Source organism: Schistocerca nitens, chromosome 8 (assembly GCF_023898315.1).
Source record: "Schistocerca nitens isolate TAMUIC-IGC-003100 chromosome 8, iqSchNite1.1, whole genome shotgun sequence".
NCBI classification, from domain to species: domain Eukaryota; kingdom Metazoa; phylum Arthropoda; class Insecta; order Orthoptera; family Acrididae; genus Schistocerca; species Schistocerca nitens.
In genome coordinates this window covers 620,552,135-620,566,480 of record NC_064621.1, presented here as the reverse complement: position 1 = coordinate 620,566,480, position 14,346 = coordinate 620,552,135, and the positions used below count along the sequence as shown (strand labels likewise).

Here is a 14,346-nt window from a genome sequence, read left to right as displayed (position 1 = left end):
AGCGTCTGTCTGACTTCTGCAGTAGAGTGAGGTGGAAATCGTTTCTTGTAGGAGTCAAATGGTACTTGTTGGATCAATCCCTTGCGCAACTTCACAAAATAAAAGCCGCACACTCACAAAAGTGTATTATTTATCACAAAGGAAGCCAGTTTTTCAAATAAGCCTACACGCAAAAACATTTTACCCATGAAACGGTGAAAAATGGAAGGTACTTGGTGAGAAATCTATTTCCTCAAGAAGGGAATATGTAAGAAAATAAATAATTTGTATTTAACATAGATGAGGCAAATTTATTAAGTTAGGCATTTACACTAAGCGCCCTCATACACTTAGGGGAGAACTGGATCATACGATATGCTGCTAATAATGTTTTATGGAGCAGACATGCGTATAACCTCACAGCATTACGTGCAAAACCTCTGTGGTCGTCTCAACCGAATCAAAGTAGATGCTTCCGAGGTTAGTCACAGAATAGCCATGAACACTGCGAGACACACACCACAACGTGTCTCTGTGAGCGTCGGCTACTGAGAGAGTGGGTGCAGCTTAGGCAGCAGAGTCTGGTGTATGGTGAGTCCCACTCAGTTCGAACTCCGTGAGCAGTGACAGCAACCCAAACTTCTTCTTGGAGCCTGGCAGGTCAGTCGCAGGAGAGCCAGGCGCGCTGTGAGACACGCACCCAAAGTGTTTCTCTGGGCGTCAACAGGTTAATCTGTGGGTGCAGCTTGGCGGGCCGATTCGGTGTGCGGGAACACGGGCTCAGTTCGAATTGTTCGAGCAGCGACGCCAGCCCAAACTTCATGGTAGTCTTCGAGAAATCTTCAGCTAAAATAGTCAAGAAGGCATTATGAAGCACTCTATCACACTAATGATACATTATTCACATTCTTTGGTTCCAAAAGGCAGGTGTCTGCAGTGTGGAAATAATGTACCGTTATGTTGGTTCCACACAGCGAGATGACTAAGCATATAATGTGTCACTGCCGGACTTTTTTTTCTTTATTGAATTTCGATCCCCACCTCCAGAGAGGGGAAGTTAATAATATAAAAACAAAGGGTTGGTGATGCTGATTAAAACACATGGTAACTAGAGAGGTACAATTAAAAAGTATTTACTATCAAAAACAGTGTTGATCACTACTCATTCTCCAGCAGAAGGAGGTCCTTACTCATTGGTCTGAAGATGACCGCAGTAGTGGTCGAAACCAGTCACCGTAATAAATAAATTGTGGTCAAGACTGTTTTTAATAGTAAATATTTGTAACACTTCGATCACTGTTCACAATGTATTCAAAAGTAAACAATTAAAAAACATGGCGACAGTCTGGTTTCTGTTCACAGGAGTAAAGAGAACTCTTAGCGACAGTACAGTGTCTGTTCGAAACACTTAAAAAAGGGGACGCACAACACTGAACACTCACTTAAACATTGCACTAGAGAGTAGACACGAAGGCGGATTGCCGTCCAAGGCTAGCATAATATATAAAATATTAAATTTAATAGGAATTTCGAGCATACTCTCCAGTGGAGTAGACGGAATTGGTCAAGTTCTTTAACTCAGTCTTAACTTACACAACATTATCCATTAACATCCAATATACTGTGTCACATTGATGAGTACGCATATATATATATATATATATATATATATATATATATATATATATATATGGTCCAGTCACATTAATGTGACCACCTCTCATATTCAGTGTCAAAGCGCAATAACCAGTCATAAATGGTAGATGGCAGCACCAGCAGCGGAGTTTATATAAAGCATATCAGGCGATGTGGTAAACAGTGTAGTCATTGTTGTAATGAAGAAACAAAGTGATTTATCTGACATCCTAAAAGGCATGAGCATTGGATTTTGGGCCAAGGGTGGAAGCATTTCTGAAACAGCTATATTTCTAAACTGTTTATGTGCCGCCTTGGTTATAGTACACCATGTATGGAAAATGGTGCTACATAAAACTATAAGTCCCACCAAATCCTTGAACTCCACGAGCTCTGCCTTGCCTATCACATCCGTCTCCCATCTCCCATGCAGATCCTAAACGACTTGATTCCCTTCCCACACCTTCTCCTTTTCCTCGAATGGATACGGATCCTTTACACCACCTGCAAGCTCAATCCCCCACACCTGCTTGTCTCTCCCATCCTCACCCATCCCCACCCACTGCCGTGCCTGTATTCTTGCATCCCACCTGCTCCCCAACTTCACACCCTCCATACCCTTTCCCCTAGGTGGTTTCCGCTAACTCCCCTTCCCTGATGATGTCCTTGTACTGTCCATCTACCCCTCCTACCAGCTCTGACTCTCCCCTCCAGTTCCCCACCTTTTTCCCCCAAGGCTCCCTCTCTCCCTCCTCAACTTCTTCCACCCCCCTCTCCTCTCTCCCACGTCTCCTGCTTCGACCCATCTCCCTGGGCTTCCAACCCCTCCTCTCTCCTCCCCCCCAACTCTCCCTTCTTTCTCCCACTAGCACCCCCCCCTTCCCGCCCTCCTACCTCTCCCTTAGACCTACTTTTCATCAGCGACGAAGACTGGAATTTGGATGGCAATGCTCGAAGTGCATGTCCACTGAGTAGCGACAGGTAGCCTTTTCAGATGAACCACACTTCATAGAATAGCAGGTCGTTGCTGTGTTTAGCCACTAATCAATCGTTGGAAGGGTTCACTCCAGAGGAAGGAACCTTAACATCAGCGGAATATTTTCGTTGCATGCACAAAACATCAACAAAAGCTTGTACCTACGCTTGGGGGTCATGTCCACTTCTACATGCAGTTGATTCTTCCTCAGCACGATGGCATCTACCAGCAGGACAACACAACTTGTCACACAGCTCGCAGTGTACCTGCGTAATTCTAAGAGCACCAGGATGTACTTCCCTGACCACCACGCTCCTCAGATTTAAAGCCAAACGAGAATCTGTGGGATAACGTCGATCGGGATTTTCGCGCCATGGATTCTCAATCGACAAACCTTGTGCCGCTAGCCACAGTACTCGAGTCAGCATGCCTCCACATCCCTATGTGAACCTTCCAGGATGCATTGACACTCTTGCTGCACGTCTAGGCTCCGAAAAGTGGCTACTCAGGCTTTTGACATGTGGTTACATTAGTGGAATGAACTGTGTATCTTACTTAATTCTCTACTAATGACAACGACCAGATGGGCCCTGTGTAAGTAGTCGTTTGCCTTTGTATGTATTAATATTGTCAACATTTTTTATTTGGTTTTTGAAGCAAGAGGATGCTTTGTAAGAATAAACGACATCAAAGGAATATTGAATGTGAAGTATCTGTCAGCACACGACCCATCTCGGGTAATCAGCAGTGTTGATTTTCCAACTAATGTAAATCATATTTATAGCTCATGCTAAATAATTGTAAAATATTATGGTAAACATACCCTATTTGGTATATTCATAGTGTAAGAGTAGTACTACCTTTTGTTCCTAATATTGTATCACCTAGAAAAGAGACAACAGTTTCATCTTCAGACAAAATAGTAGAAGATCATTTACATATGCATCAACAGTTATGCAATCACACTTCGATGCATAATTGTTGATAAGATTCACCAACATTTACCCCACCATAAAAGTTCTATGTTTCAGCCTCTCTATGACCAGAGACTCAGAAATGATATTTCACAAATGTGAGATTATTGTAACAGATAGAGAACGAACACATTCGAACACAGTTAAGCCTAGAGCAGAATAGGAGCTTTTGAAATGTGGTGCTACGGAAGAAGCCTGAAGATTAGATCGATGAAATGTCTTACTAAGGACAAGGCACTGATTAGTAATGGAAAGAAAAGGAATTTGTGGAATAACGTGACTTACGGAAGCGATAGATTGACAAGACACATTCTGAGCCATCAAGGATTCGCTAATTTCGTACTTACGGACATATGAGATGTAAAAATTGCAGAGAAGACCAAGGGACGGGTAAAAGCTGAAATAAATTGCAGTTGAGAACTTTTGAATTTTAGAAGGAAGGAAGGAGGATTAGAGTTTATCATCCTGTCAACAGTGAGGTCATTGGAGAAAGTCGAGTATTAGAAATTTGCCACGGTAATCTTCAGCAATATGATGGACATTAACAAAAAAAAAACTACGGTAAATGACAACATTAAATGTTTTCTTGCTAATGCGTTATCTCATTTTTATAAGATAAACATGTTTCATACATTACCTAATCATCTTCGTTGGTCGCATTGGAGTATGAGGCAGGAACAGAAGGTGTTAATGGAATCTATAATGCTATCGGTTCAGTACAGCTATGTTTGTGGTCTGCAGTCCAAAGACTTCTCCATGTTGGTCTATCCTGGACAAGTCTCTTCATCTCCGAATAACAAGTGCAACCTACACCCTTCCGAATCTGCTTACTGTATTCATCTGCTTGTCTCTCTCTACGACTTTTAACCCACACATTTCCTTCGAGTACTAAACTGGTGATTTCTCAATGTCTCAAACTATGTCCTATCAACCTGTCGCTTCTTTTATTCAAGTAGTACCACAATTTACCCATCTAACATTCAGCACTCTTCTATAGTACCACATTTTAAAATCTTCTATTCTCCTCTTGGCTATAATGCTTATCGTCCACGTTTCACTTCTCTACGTGGCTGCAATCCAGATAAACACCTTCATAAAAGTATCTCTACCACTCAAATATACACTGAAGTGCCAAAAATATTGATATAGGCATGCATATTCATGTATAGTGATATTTTTAAACAGGCAGAAGACGGTACTGACGTTGGCAAGGCCTATATAAAACAACAAGTGTCTGGCGCAGTTGTTAGATGGCGGCTTATCAAGATTTAAGTGACTTTGAACGTGGTCTTATAGTCGGCGCACGAGCAATAGGACACAGTATCTCCGTAGTACCGGTGAAGTGGGAACTTTCCCGTGCGAACATTTCACGAGAATACCGCGAATATCAGAAATCCGGTAAAACATCAAATCTCCGACATCGTTGTGGCCGGAAAACGATCCTGCAAGAACGGGACCAATGACGACTGAAGAGAATCGTTCAAGGAGACAGAAGTACAACCCTTCCGAAAATTGAATCATTTTTCAATGCTGGACCATCAGTAAGTGTCAGCGTGCGAATCATTCAAAGAAACATCACCGATAGGGACCTTTGGAGCCGATGTCCCAGTCGTCTATTCTTGATGACTACACGAAACAAAGCTATACGTCTCGCCTGTGCCCGTTAACACCGACATTGGACTGTTGATGACTGGAAACATGTTGCCTGACAGGACGAGTCTCCTTTCAAATTGTATCGAGTGCATGGACGTGTACGGGTATGGAGACAACCTCATGAATTCATGGACCCTGCGTATCAGCAGGGGACTGTTCTAGTTGGAGGATGCTCTGTAATAGAGTGGGACGTCTGCAGTTGGAGTGATATGGGACCCCTTTAACGCCGGAAATGCATATCCTCCTATTTCCATCTATTGTACTATAAATATGTTTTGCTTATTTTTGTTAACTGAATATATGACATTTCTGTGTCTTTACATATTGTACTTGTTTTACTATTTGTATATGTATATTTATGCATTTATGTCGATGTATAATTGGTTTGTTTCGCAAATATTATTTGTATTTTTACGCTGGGTCTTGCCTAGGGAAAACTGCTATCGAACGATTACATCGATAGGTCGTGTGGAGAACGAAAGTGTGTAGGATCTTTGGTAGTGTGAACTCTGCCGCGTGGAGCGCGGGCAGAGCATGGGAGAGTCTGGCTGGAGTAGCGAGTGGAGCAGGTGTGTCGTGTGAAGCTCCCGCGAGTTGCCGCGCTTTCGGGGTTTGGCAGCATGTAATTGCGCTCGACTTGCGATGATAGTTTCTGACATGGTGTCGCGGACGGGAAGCATTAGCTGGCGCACATCAAGAGCCCGTTTCGTCTGGTGACCGTGTCGAGAAGAAGGCGCGCCAACATCCAGCTTCTGCAACAGCGACGGCCGACAATGAGTGACTGTCGCCACCTCCTCGATCGACGGCTTCAAACCTTCAATCAAACAACAAGGAAGACTGGAAGCACGTAAAGTTTTAGAACTGTATGGCAGACCTCAGCTTTTCAAACTTATAAAATTGTTGCATCACAAAATTACAGCTACTTAGCATGAACCTTTGTTGCTCATTGTCCCAATTGCATTACCAAGCAGGGTCCCATCCTTTTCCGAAATGAACCCGAGTGTCGTTGAAATTCAAACGCCAGCATTAAAATAATATAATTAGATTTCACTGCTCTAATTTCAAAGTTCAGTTAAAGTATTCATAGCTGGCTACAACATTTAGATTACACATGCACAAATTAAGAGTGCGAGTTTTGTTACCGTATTTTAGCTTACCTGTGACTGCAGCTCAGCTTGGTACGTACTAAATTTTACTATTGTTAATTGTTCAGAATCATTTAATTCAAGTTCAAAGTTAAATCTCTTATTTCTAAATTGCGTAGAGTCAAGTTGCTTTTGAAATGATTGTTGAGGTAGTCCAAGACTAACCGTATTTTACTGAATTTCGACGTGCTTCAGAAAGAAAGCTCACTATTAACTTCAGTCACTAAATTAACTTTCGATTTTCCGGTTTTATTAATTCTTTTGCTAAATCAAGTGTAGCGAAATTTATTACTTCTGACAAACTTTCAGTTTTCACACTACACGTGTCAACCTTCAGTTGCCACGCTTCTAGTGTTAATTATATGTGTAATAACCTTTCTTTTTTCAGTTACTATAGTAATTGTCCTTAGGACTGGCGACCGTAATTTCCCCCAAATCTCAAATATCTAATTACCGCTAGTTGATTGTTAACGTAACGGCCGCACATTTACTTTCTTTATTAACTTTACCCCTATTTCAAAATTAATTTCCACCAGTTTCATTTGCATTTTTCCTTTCATTTAGATGTAACCCTTTCCTCCCTCTTTACCGACAGATTAACTTCGGTGACGATTGCTTTTCCCAAATTTCCATTAGGTACACGCGGTTTAAATTTTCACTGTCATTAAGGACGATAAGTGAGGGGGAGGTTACACCCTGATAGGTCTAGCTACGATTCTGACAGGTGACACGTGCGCAGGCAGCCTGTCTGATCACCTGCATCCATTCATGTCCATTGTGCATTCTGACGGTCTTGGGCAATTCCAGCAGGACGATACGACACCCCACACATCCTCAATTGCTACAGAATGGCTCCAGAAACACTCTTCTGACTTAAAACACATCCGCTGGGCTTCAATCTCCTGAGACGTGAACATTACTGAGCGTATCTGGAATGTTCAAATGGTTCAAATGGCTGTGAGCACTGTGGGACTTAACATCTGAGGTCATCAGTCCCCTCGAACTTAGAACTACTTAATCCTAACTAACCTAAGGACATCAGACACATCCATGCCCTTTGCAGGATTCGAACCTGCGACCGTAGTGGTCGCGCGGTTCCAGACTGAAGCGCCTAGTACCGCACGGCCACACCGGCCGGCTATCTGTAATGTATTTTAACGTGCTGTTCAGGAGAGATCTCCACCCGCTCGGAGTCTTATGGGTTTGTGGAGAGCCCTGTAGGATTCATGGTGTCAATTCCAACCAGCACTAGTGGAGTCCATGCCACGTCATACTGCGGAACTTCTAAAAGCTCGCGGGGACCCTACGCGATATTAGGCAGGTGTACCAGTTTCTTTGGCTGTTCAGAGTGTATTCGATACTAAGAAATTTCTGTTTTTCAGAAACGCTTTTCTTGCCGTTGCCAGGCTACATTTTATGTCTTCTCTACTTCGGCCAACATCGGTATTACCCTAATATAAAAACTTAAATACTACTTTGAGTGTCTCGTTTCCTATTTGAATTACCTCATTGTCAACTGGTTTGACTAGACTACATTCCATTACTCATGCTTTGCTTTCATTAATCATCTTTTAGTCTCCTTCAAAGACTTTGTACCGTTCAGCTGCACTTCGAAGATATTTGTTGTCTCTGACAGAATTTCAACGTCGTCGGAAAACCTCAAAAATCTGGTGAAGGATTTAATGAGCAGGGAGATGAAATATTGTTCAGACTGAGTAACAATGAGGATAGATTACAACCCTATGTCACACCCTTCTCTACCACTGCTTCCCTTCCACACCTCTCAACTCTTATAACTCCCGTCTGGTTTCTGCACAAGTTGTATATAACCTTCCACTCTCTGTATTTTACTCTTGCTACCTTCATAATTTCAAAGATTGTATTTAGTCACCATTGACAGCAGCTTTCTCTAATTCTACAGAACCTATAAACTTAGATTTGCTTTTCTTTAAGCTATCTATTAAGATAAGTCTTGAAGTCAGCACTGCCTCGATAGTTCCAACATTTCTCCAGGGCCGATTAGGATCACCCCGAGGTCGGCTTCCACCAATTTTTCCATTCTTCTGCATAGAATTCGTGTTAGTATTTTGCAAGCATGACTTACTAAACTGATATTTAGGTAATAGTTGGAATTACTACTGTCTTATTGAAGTTAGAGGGTATTTCGCCTATCTCATACATCTTGCACACCAGATGGAGTTGTTGTATCATGGCTAGCTCTCCCTCGTAGTTCTGACGAAATGTCGTCTACTGCAGAGGCCTTGTTTCGACTAACGTCTTTCAGTGTTCTGTCAAATTAATCTCGCAATATAATACAGTACTCACCTTCGTCTACTTCCTCCTGACGTTCTATAATATTGCCTTCAAGTTCATTTTCTATGTAATTCCTCTCTATAGATTCCTTCCAGCTTTCAGCTTTCCATTTCTCTGTTCAGCAGTGGTTTTCCATGCGATCTTGGCTTCACTTTCGTCCAAAGGTTTCTTTAATTTTCCTATGGGCAGTACCTTTTACCTAGATATACATGCTTCTGGATCCTTCCACTTGTCCTCTGGCCATTCCTACTTAGCCATTTTTCACTTTCTATCAGTCTCATTTTTCAGAAATCTCTATGCCCTCTCAGCTGCTATATTAACTGGATTTTTATATTTTCTTCTTTCGTCGACTAAATTCACTGTCTCCTCTGGGACCGAAGTGTTTCCAGCAGGCTTTGTCTTTTTACTTATTTGATCTTCTGTCGTCTTCAATATCTCATCTCTCAAAGCTACCCAGTCGTATTCTACTACATTTATTTCCCCTAATCAACAGCCTCTGACTTTCTCCTTAGTTTTCTATCTAATTCTTCAGTTTTAATTAACAGTTCATAAGCAATAAATTACGGCCGGTGGCTTTATCTACCCCAGAAAATATCTCACAGTTCTGAAAACTCTGTTTATCATTACATAATCAGACTGAAACCTTGCATTGACTCCAGGTATCTTCCACATATACAGTCTCCTCTTATGATTCTTAAACCTAGTGTTAGCAATGATTAAATAATTATGCTCTGCGCACAATTGTACTGTGTAGATTTCTCTTTCATTTCTTCTCCCCAGTTCATATTCTTCTAAAGTCTTTCTTCTTTTATTCTTCCTACTTCTTGAACTCTTATAAACCATCACAATTAAATTTTCCTCTTCCTTAACAAGCTAAATAATCGCTTTTGTCTCATCACATATTCCTTCAATCTTTTATCATCTGTGGAGCTAGTTCACACATAAACTTGTACCGATGCGGTGCGTCTTGATCAGTATCTGTCTTGATTACGATAACGTGATAACTGTGCCACTCATAGTAGCTTACCCAAAATCCCATTTTCTTATTCATTTTTAGACCCACTTCTGCATTACCCCTATTTGGTTTTGTATTTATAACCATGTGATCATCTGCCCAGAAGTTCTGCTCATCCTGACACTGAACATCACCAACGCTTACTGTATCTAACCTCAGTCTATCCATTTCCTCTTTCCAACTTTCTAGCCTTTCTACCTGATCAGTGGAACTAACATTCCCCACTCCGAATCGTAGAACACCAGCTCCATTTTTCCCAGTAATGACATCCTCATGAGTGGTGCCCTTCCAGTGATCCAACTGGGGGATCATTCTACATTTGGAATGTTTTAATCAAGAGGATGTCAGAAACATTAAATCAGATGGTACAGGCGCGTGTCCTTGGAACAAATAACGGTTGTTGGTTTCCCATACTTTCTACTGTTCATAGTGTAAGCACTACAAGACAATGTTGGTTTATGTTACAAGGCCAGATCAGTCAGTCATCCAGACTATTGTCCCCGAAGTTACTGAAAAGGCTGCGGCACCTCTTTAGGAGCAACATGTTGGTCTAGCATGCCCACAAATACGCCTCCATTGAGGTTCCATCTGTGATACCACTGTCTGTATTACTGAGACACGCAAACCACTCCAACTCAGCAATGCCTGTAGTTCATGAAGCAGCTATAAATATCTACAAAATACTTACGAACTACGTTCATAATTGTTGAGTGTGTAATTTTAAATGAAATAAACAAATCTTTTATAGAACCTATGCCTTGTAGTCAATTGAAATTGTATAAACTCTACCGTCTTAATGTACCTGTGGCTAACCTGTAAACGTTTGTTGCTCACTCTGAATGTATTTTGCACCAAATTCCGTTTGCAACAGTCCTCATGATAAAACAAAGGCATGTTAACTGTCATAGATTGACGACCATGTTGTCAATCCGTGTATTCAATTTGAGAGAGAACATGTCACTCTCTCACTTATTTTCATCTCTAGGGTACTATTTTATGTTGTTATTACATCCAACATATCATTTTTGTGGGATGACAGGCAGTTATCACCATCAGCAGGCAATGATGAGTGCATGTACATTGTTTATCCATTCGGGATCTTTATGGTGGCTCTCCTTCAAATAGTATTTTGTGGAATTGACAGGAAGCAAGCAGTTAGGGTATTTAACAGTAAATCTTTCAATGGACATTTGGGACTTGGAAGCCACATGCAGCTGTGAGGGTGGGAAACATCTTGAAGCACTTACTGGGGACAGAACACTGTCTGAAGAATTTCCCGCGCTGGTGTGCGGACAATGCTTTTGACCAAAGATGTGAAAAACCTGCCTGTCTGGATCTGCCTGTGAGGCGCCTCTAGCCGAGGCAAGGACAGGGACAGAGACACAAGAGAGAAGTAGGTCGCATGGCAAGGCTTACGACAGTGTAGTAGATGCTATCGCATCTACTACGCTAGCCGTGGAACCTTCATGTGGTGTCATTCCTTGACATGCTGAGCTTTTTTATTTTTATTTATTTATTTATTTTTTTTGTGGGGGGGGGGGGAGGGTTGGACGAAGCCTCAGGCCTTCGGAAGAATTTTAGAATGGAACATCACATTTATGGCTGCTCTGAAACGGTCTGTGTTGCGACACTAAAGCACTTCTCTTAGTTTAGCCAACGCCCCTGGTCAGACATGTTGACATGTTCGGCCCATCCAGGTAATTATCCCTGTGATAAATCTGTTGTTCACTTTAGGCATAAAGGAAAAATCAAAACACGCTGCCTAAAGTGACCATTGACAAAACAATTTGGGAGCGTAATGTCTTCTCCTCTCTGTGTGGAAATTTACGAATCAAGCATCGGTTGCTTCTCCAGCAGGGAAAAGAATATTATTAACTTTCATTAGGATTGGCCGGTGGGCAAAGCAGATAAGTTAGTGGGGAGACACGGAGCTCGTGGAGTCTTGTGATTGGCAGGAAACCCTTGTGGAGGCGGCTGCATGAGAGCTTTTTGCAAGTTTTCCGAGGTTTGAGTAAAGGGAAAAGTGGAGAAACTTCGGAATCAGGCTCCAGTCTGGGGAGGAGATTCTGATCCTGACTCTTGTTTGAGCGTATTACTCTTGGGATACTCGTCCTGAGCGTGCCTTTGCACTGGCGTTAGTATTGACTCGAGAGCTGGCGGTGTAATCTTAGCTGCACTGTTAGTTCAGACCTCAGTCATCTCAAATAACTCACTGTGCCGAGGACAATCGTATTCGTATTAGGTCTGCTGCCGCCATGGTTGATCTTCTTGTCTGCATTGCTGTATGAGTAAGTCAAAGTTGTCCATGGAATGACCAACGAATGAGAGTGTCATATGCTGGAATATTCTGACATTTCAGGGCTCCATCAACCAAGTGTAACATTACACGGTGACGGTATCAACAAACTTGTCTGCCGTTGGAAGACATGTGCATGTCTGCAGGGCCACTACGCTGAGAAATAAATATGTAAGCATGAAGAGCAGAGATTAAGAATATTAATAAAGGTTGTTGTATTTTAAATACTTTAAGAGTTTGCACATAAAAATTTCGGTGGCATGATTTGCATCATGGCCTTCCTAGTATCGTGCCGTAACCTTGCAAAATGCAGGAAGGGGTAGACATGTGAGGGGAAGGTAGCGATGACTGTAGAGAAAATAAAATGGAGACGCATGGGACACACAGGTAAGTGACTAGCAGACAGATGAACGAAGGAAATTCTTTGGTGGATTCACAGAAATATGTAAACGATACCATAGTTCAGCGGCAAGTGGGTGGATGACTTCAGAAAACTTGCAAGAGTAGCGTGGGGTACGTGTAATAGGCGATCGTAGAGGAAACGGATTTTTTTTATTGTAATTTTAACACCTGAACAATCAGGTAGGCTGGCAGCGGCATGCTACGCCGCTCTTCAGCCATAGAGTTGACAATCACAGTACAATAATGGAGAATGAAAATGAACATAGTGACGGGCAAAAAATAGTAGGCACAGACACACAAAAAACACGGAGCCGTTCACACTCGACGGGAAAGATACTGAAAACACGTTGGCACGGTGCACATAACACTGATGAATCCGATGGCACAAGTGAACGTAGAAGCGTGACGGCGGACACTAAAAACACAAACGACGTCACACACACGAGACACAGATGGCGATGATCTCCGGCGCGCGAAAGTCCACGTAGCGTGTGCGAGTCCGGGGACCTGCCAAGAGGGGAAGAAGGGTGAGGGCGGGCGGAGAGGGTGGAGAGGGGAGAACAGAGATGCCAATGGCTGAGGAGATGGGAGGAGGAGTAGAAGGACAGGGGAGGGGAGGCCCGGAGGAGGAGGGAGTAGAAGGGGAGGAGGGATGGAGGGTGCCCAAGGGAACAGAAACAGGAAGAGGGAGGGAGGATCAAAGTTGGTAGGAGGGGTAGATGGAGGGGAGAAGGGCATCATCAGGGAGGGGGAGCTGGCGGAAGCCACCTTGGGAGAGGGTAAGGAGGGTGGAGAGATGGAGAGCGGGTGGGACGTGCGAATACAGGCGTGGCAGCGGGCGGGGGTGGGAGAGGATCGGGGAGACGAGCGGGTGAGGAGGACCGAGTTTGCGGGAGGTGTACAGGATCCGTATCCTTTCAATGAAAAGGAGGAGGTGGGGGAAGGGGATGAGATCGTACAGGATCCGCGTGGGGGAGGGTAGACGGATGCGATAGGCGAGGCGGAGAGCATGACGTTCAAGGATTTGGAGGGATTTATAAAAGGTAGGGGGGGCGGAGATCCAAGCCGGATGGGCATAACAAAGGATAGGGCAGATGAGGGACTTATAGGTGTGGAGGATGATGGAAGGTTCCAGACCCCACGTACGGCCGGAGAGGAGCTTGAGGAGACTGAGTTGGGAGCGTGCCCTGGCTTGCATTGTCCGGAGGTGGGGAGTCCAGGAGAGGCGACGGTCGAGGGTGACGCCAAGGTACTTAAGGGTGGGAGTGAGGGCGAGAGGACGGCCATAGATGGTGAGATAGAAATCAAGGAGGCGGAAGGAAGGGGTGGTTTTGCCTACAATGATCGCCTGGAGGAAACGGAAAGCCAGTGGAGGCCTTTATATGGCAAAGGCTGTCGGATGGTTAAAGAGTATGATTATGAGTGCCTTTCTTTGATAGCCCTCCAGATCTACAAACAAAAAGCACGAAGTATGATATACAGGGTGGTCCATTGATAGTGACCAAGCCAAATATCTCACGAAATAAGCGTCAAACGAAAAAACTACATAGAACGAAACTCTCTAGCTTGAAGGGTTAAACCAGATGGCGCTATGGTTGGCCCGCTAGATGGCGCTGCCATAGGTCAACGGATATCAACGGCGTTTTTTAAAAATAGGAACCCCCATTTTTTATTACGTGTTCTTGTAGTACGTAAAGAAATATGAATGTTTTAGTTGGACCACTTTTTTCGCTTTGTGATAGATGACGCTGTAATAGTCACAAACGTATAAGTACGTGGCATCACGTAACATTCCGCCAGTGTGGACGGTACTTGCTTCGTGATACATTACCCGTGTTAAAATGGACCGTTTACCACTTGCGAGAAAGGTCGATATCGTGTTGATGTATGGTTATTGTGATCAAAAGGCCCAACGGGCGTGTGCTATGTTTGCTGCTCGGTATCTTGGACGACATCAT

At 43.3% G+C, this 14,346-nt stretch overlaps 1 protein-coding gene across 1 annotated transcript in view; it reads right to left on the bottom strand.

Moving 5' to 3' along the window:
* Positions 1 to 324: 324 nt before the first annotated feature.
* LOC126198810 (probable cytochrome P450 6a13) overlaps positions 325 to 14,346 on the bottom strand; it is a 115,240-nt gene continuing 101,218 nt past the window's right edge. Inside the window, exon 6 of the mRNA XM_049935380.1 lies at positions 325 to 825. Within this exon, the coding sequence (XP_049791337.1) occupies positions 641 to 825 (185 nt within the window). The 3' untranslated portion in view covers positions 325 to 640. The remainder of the gene's footprint in view (positions 826 to 14,346) is intronic.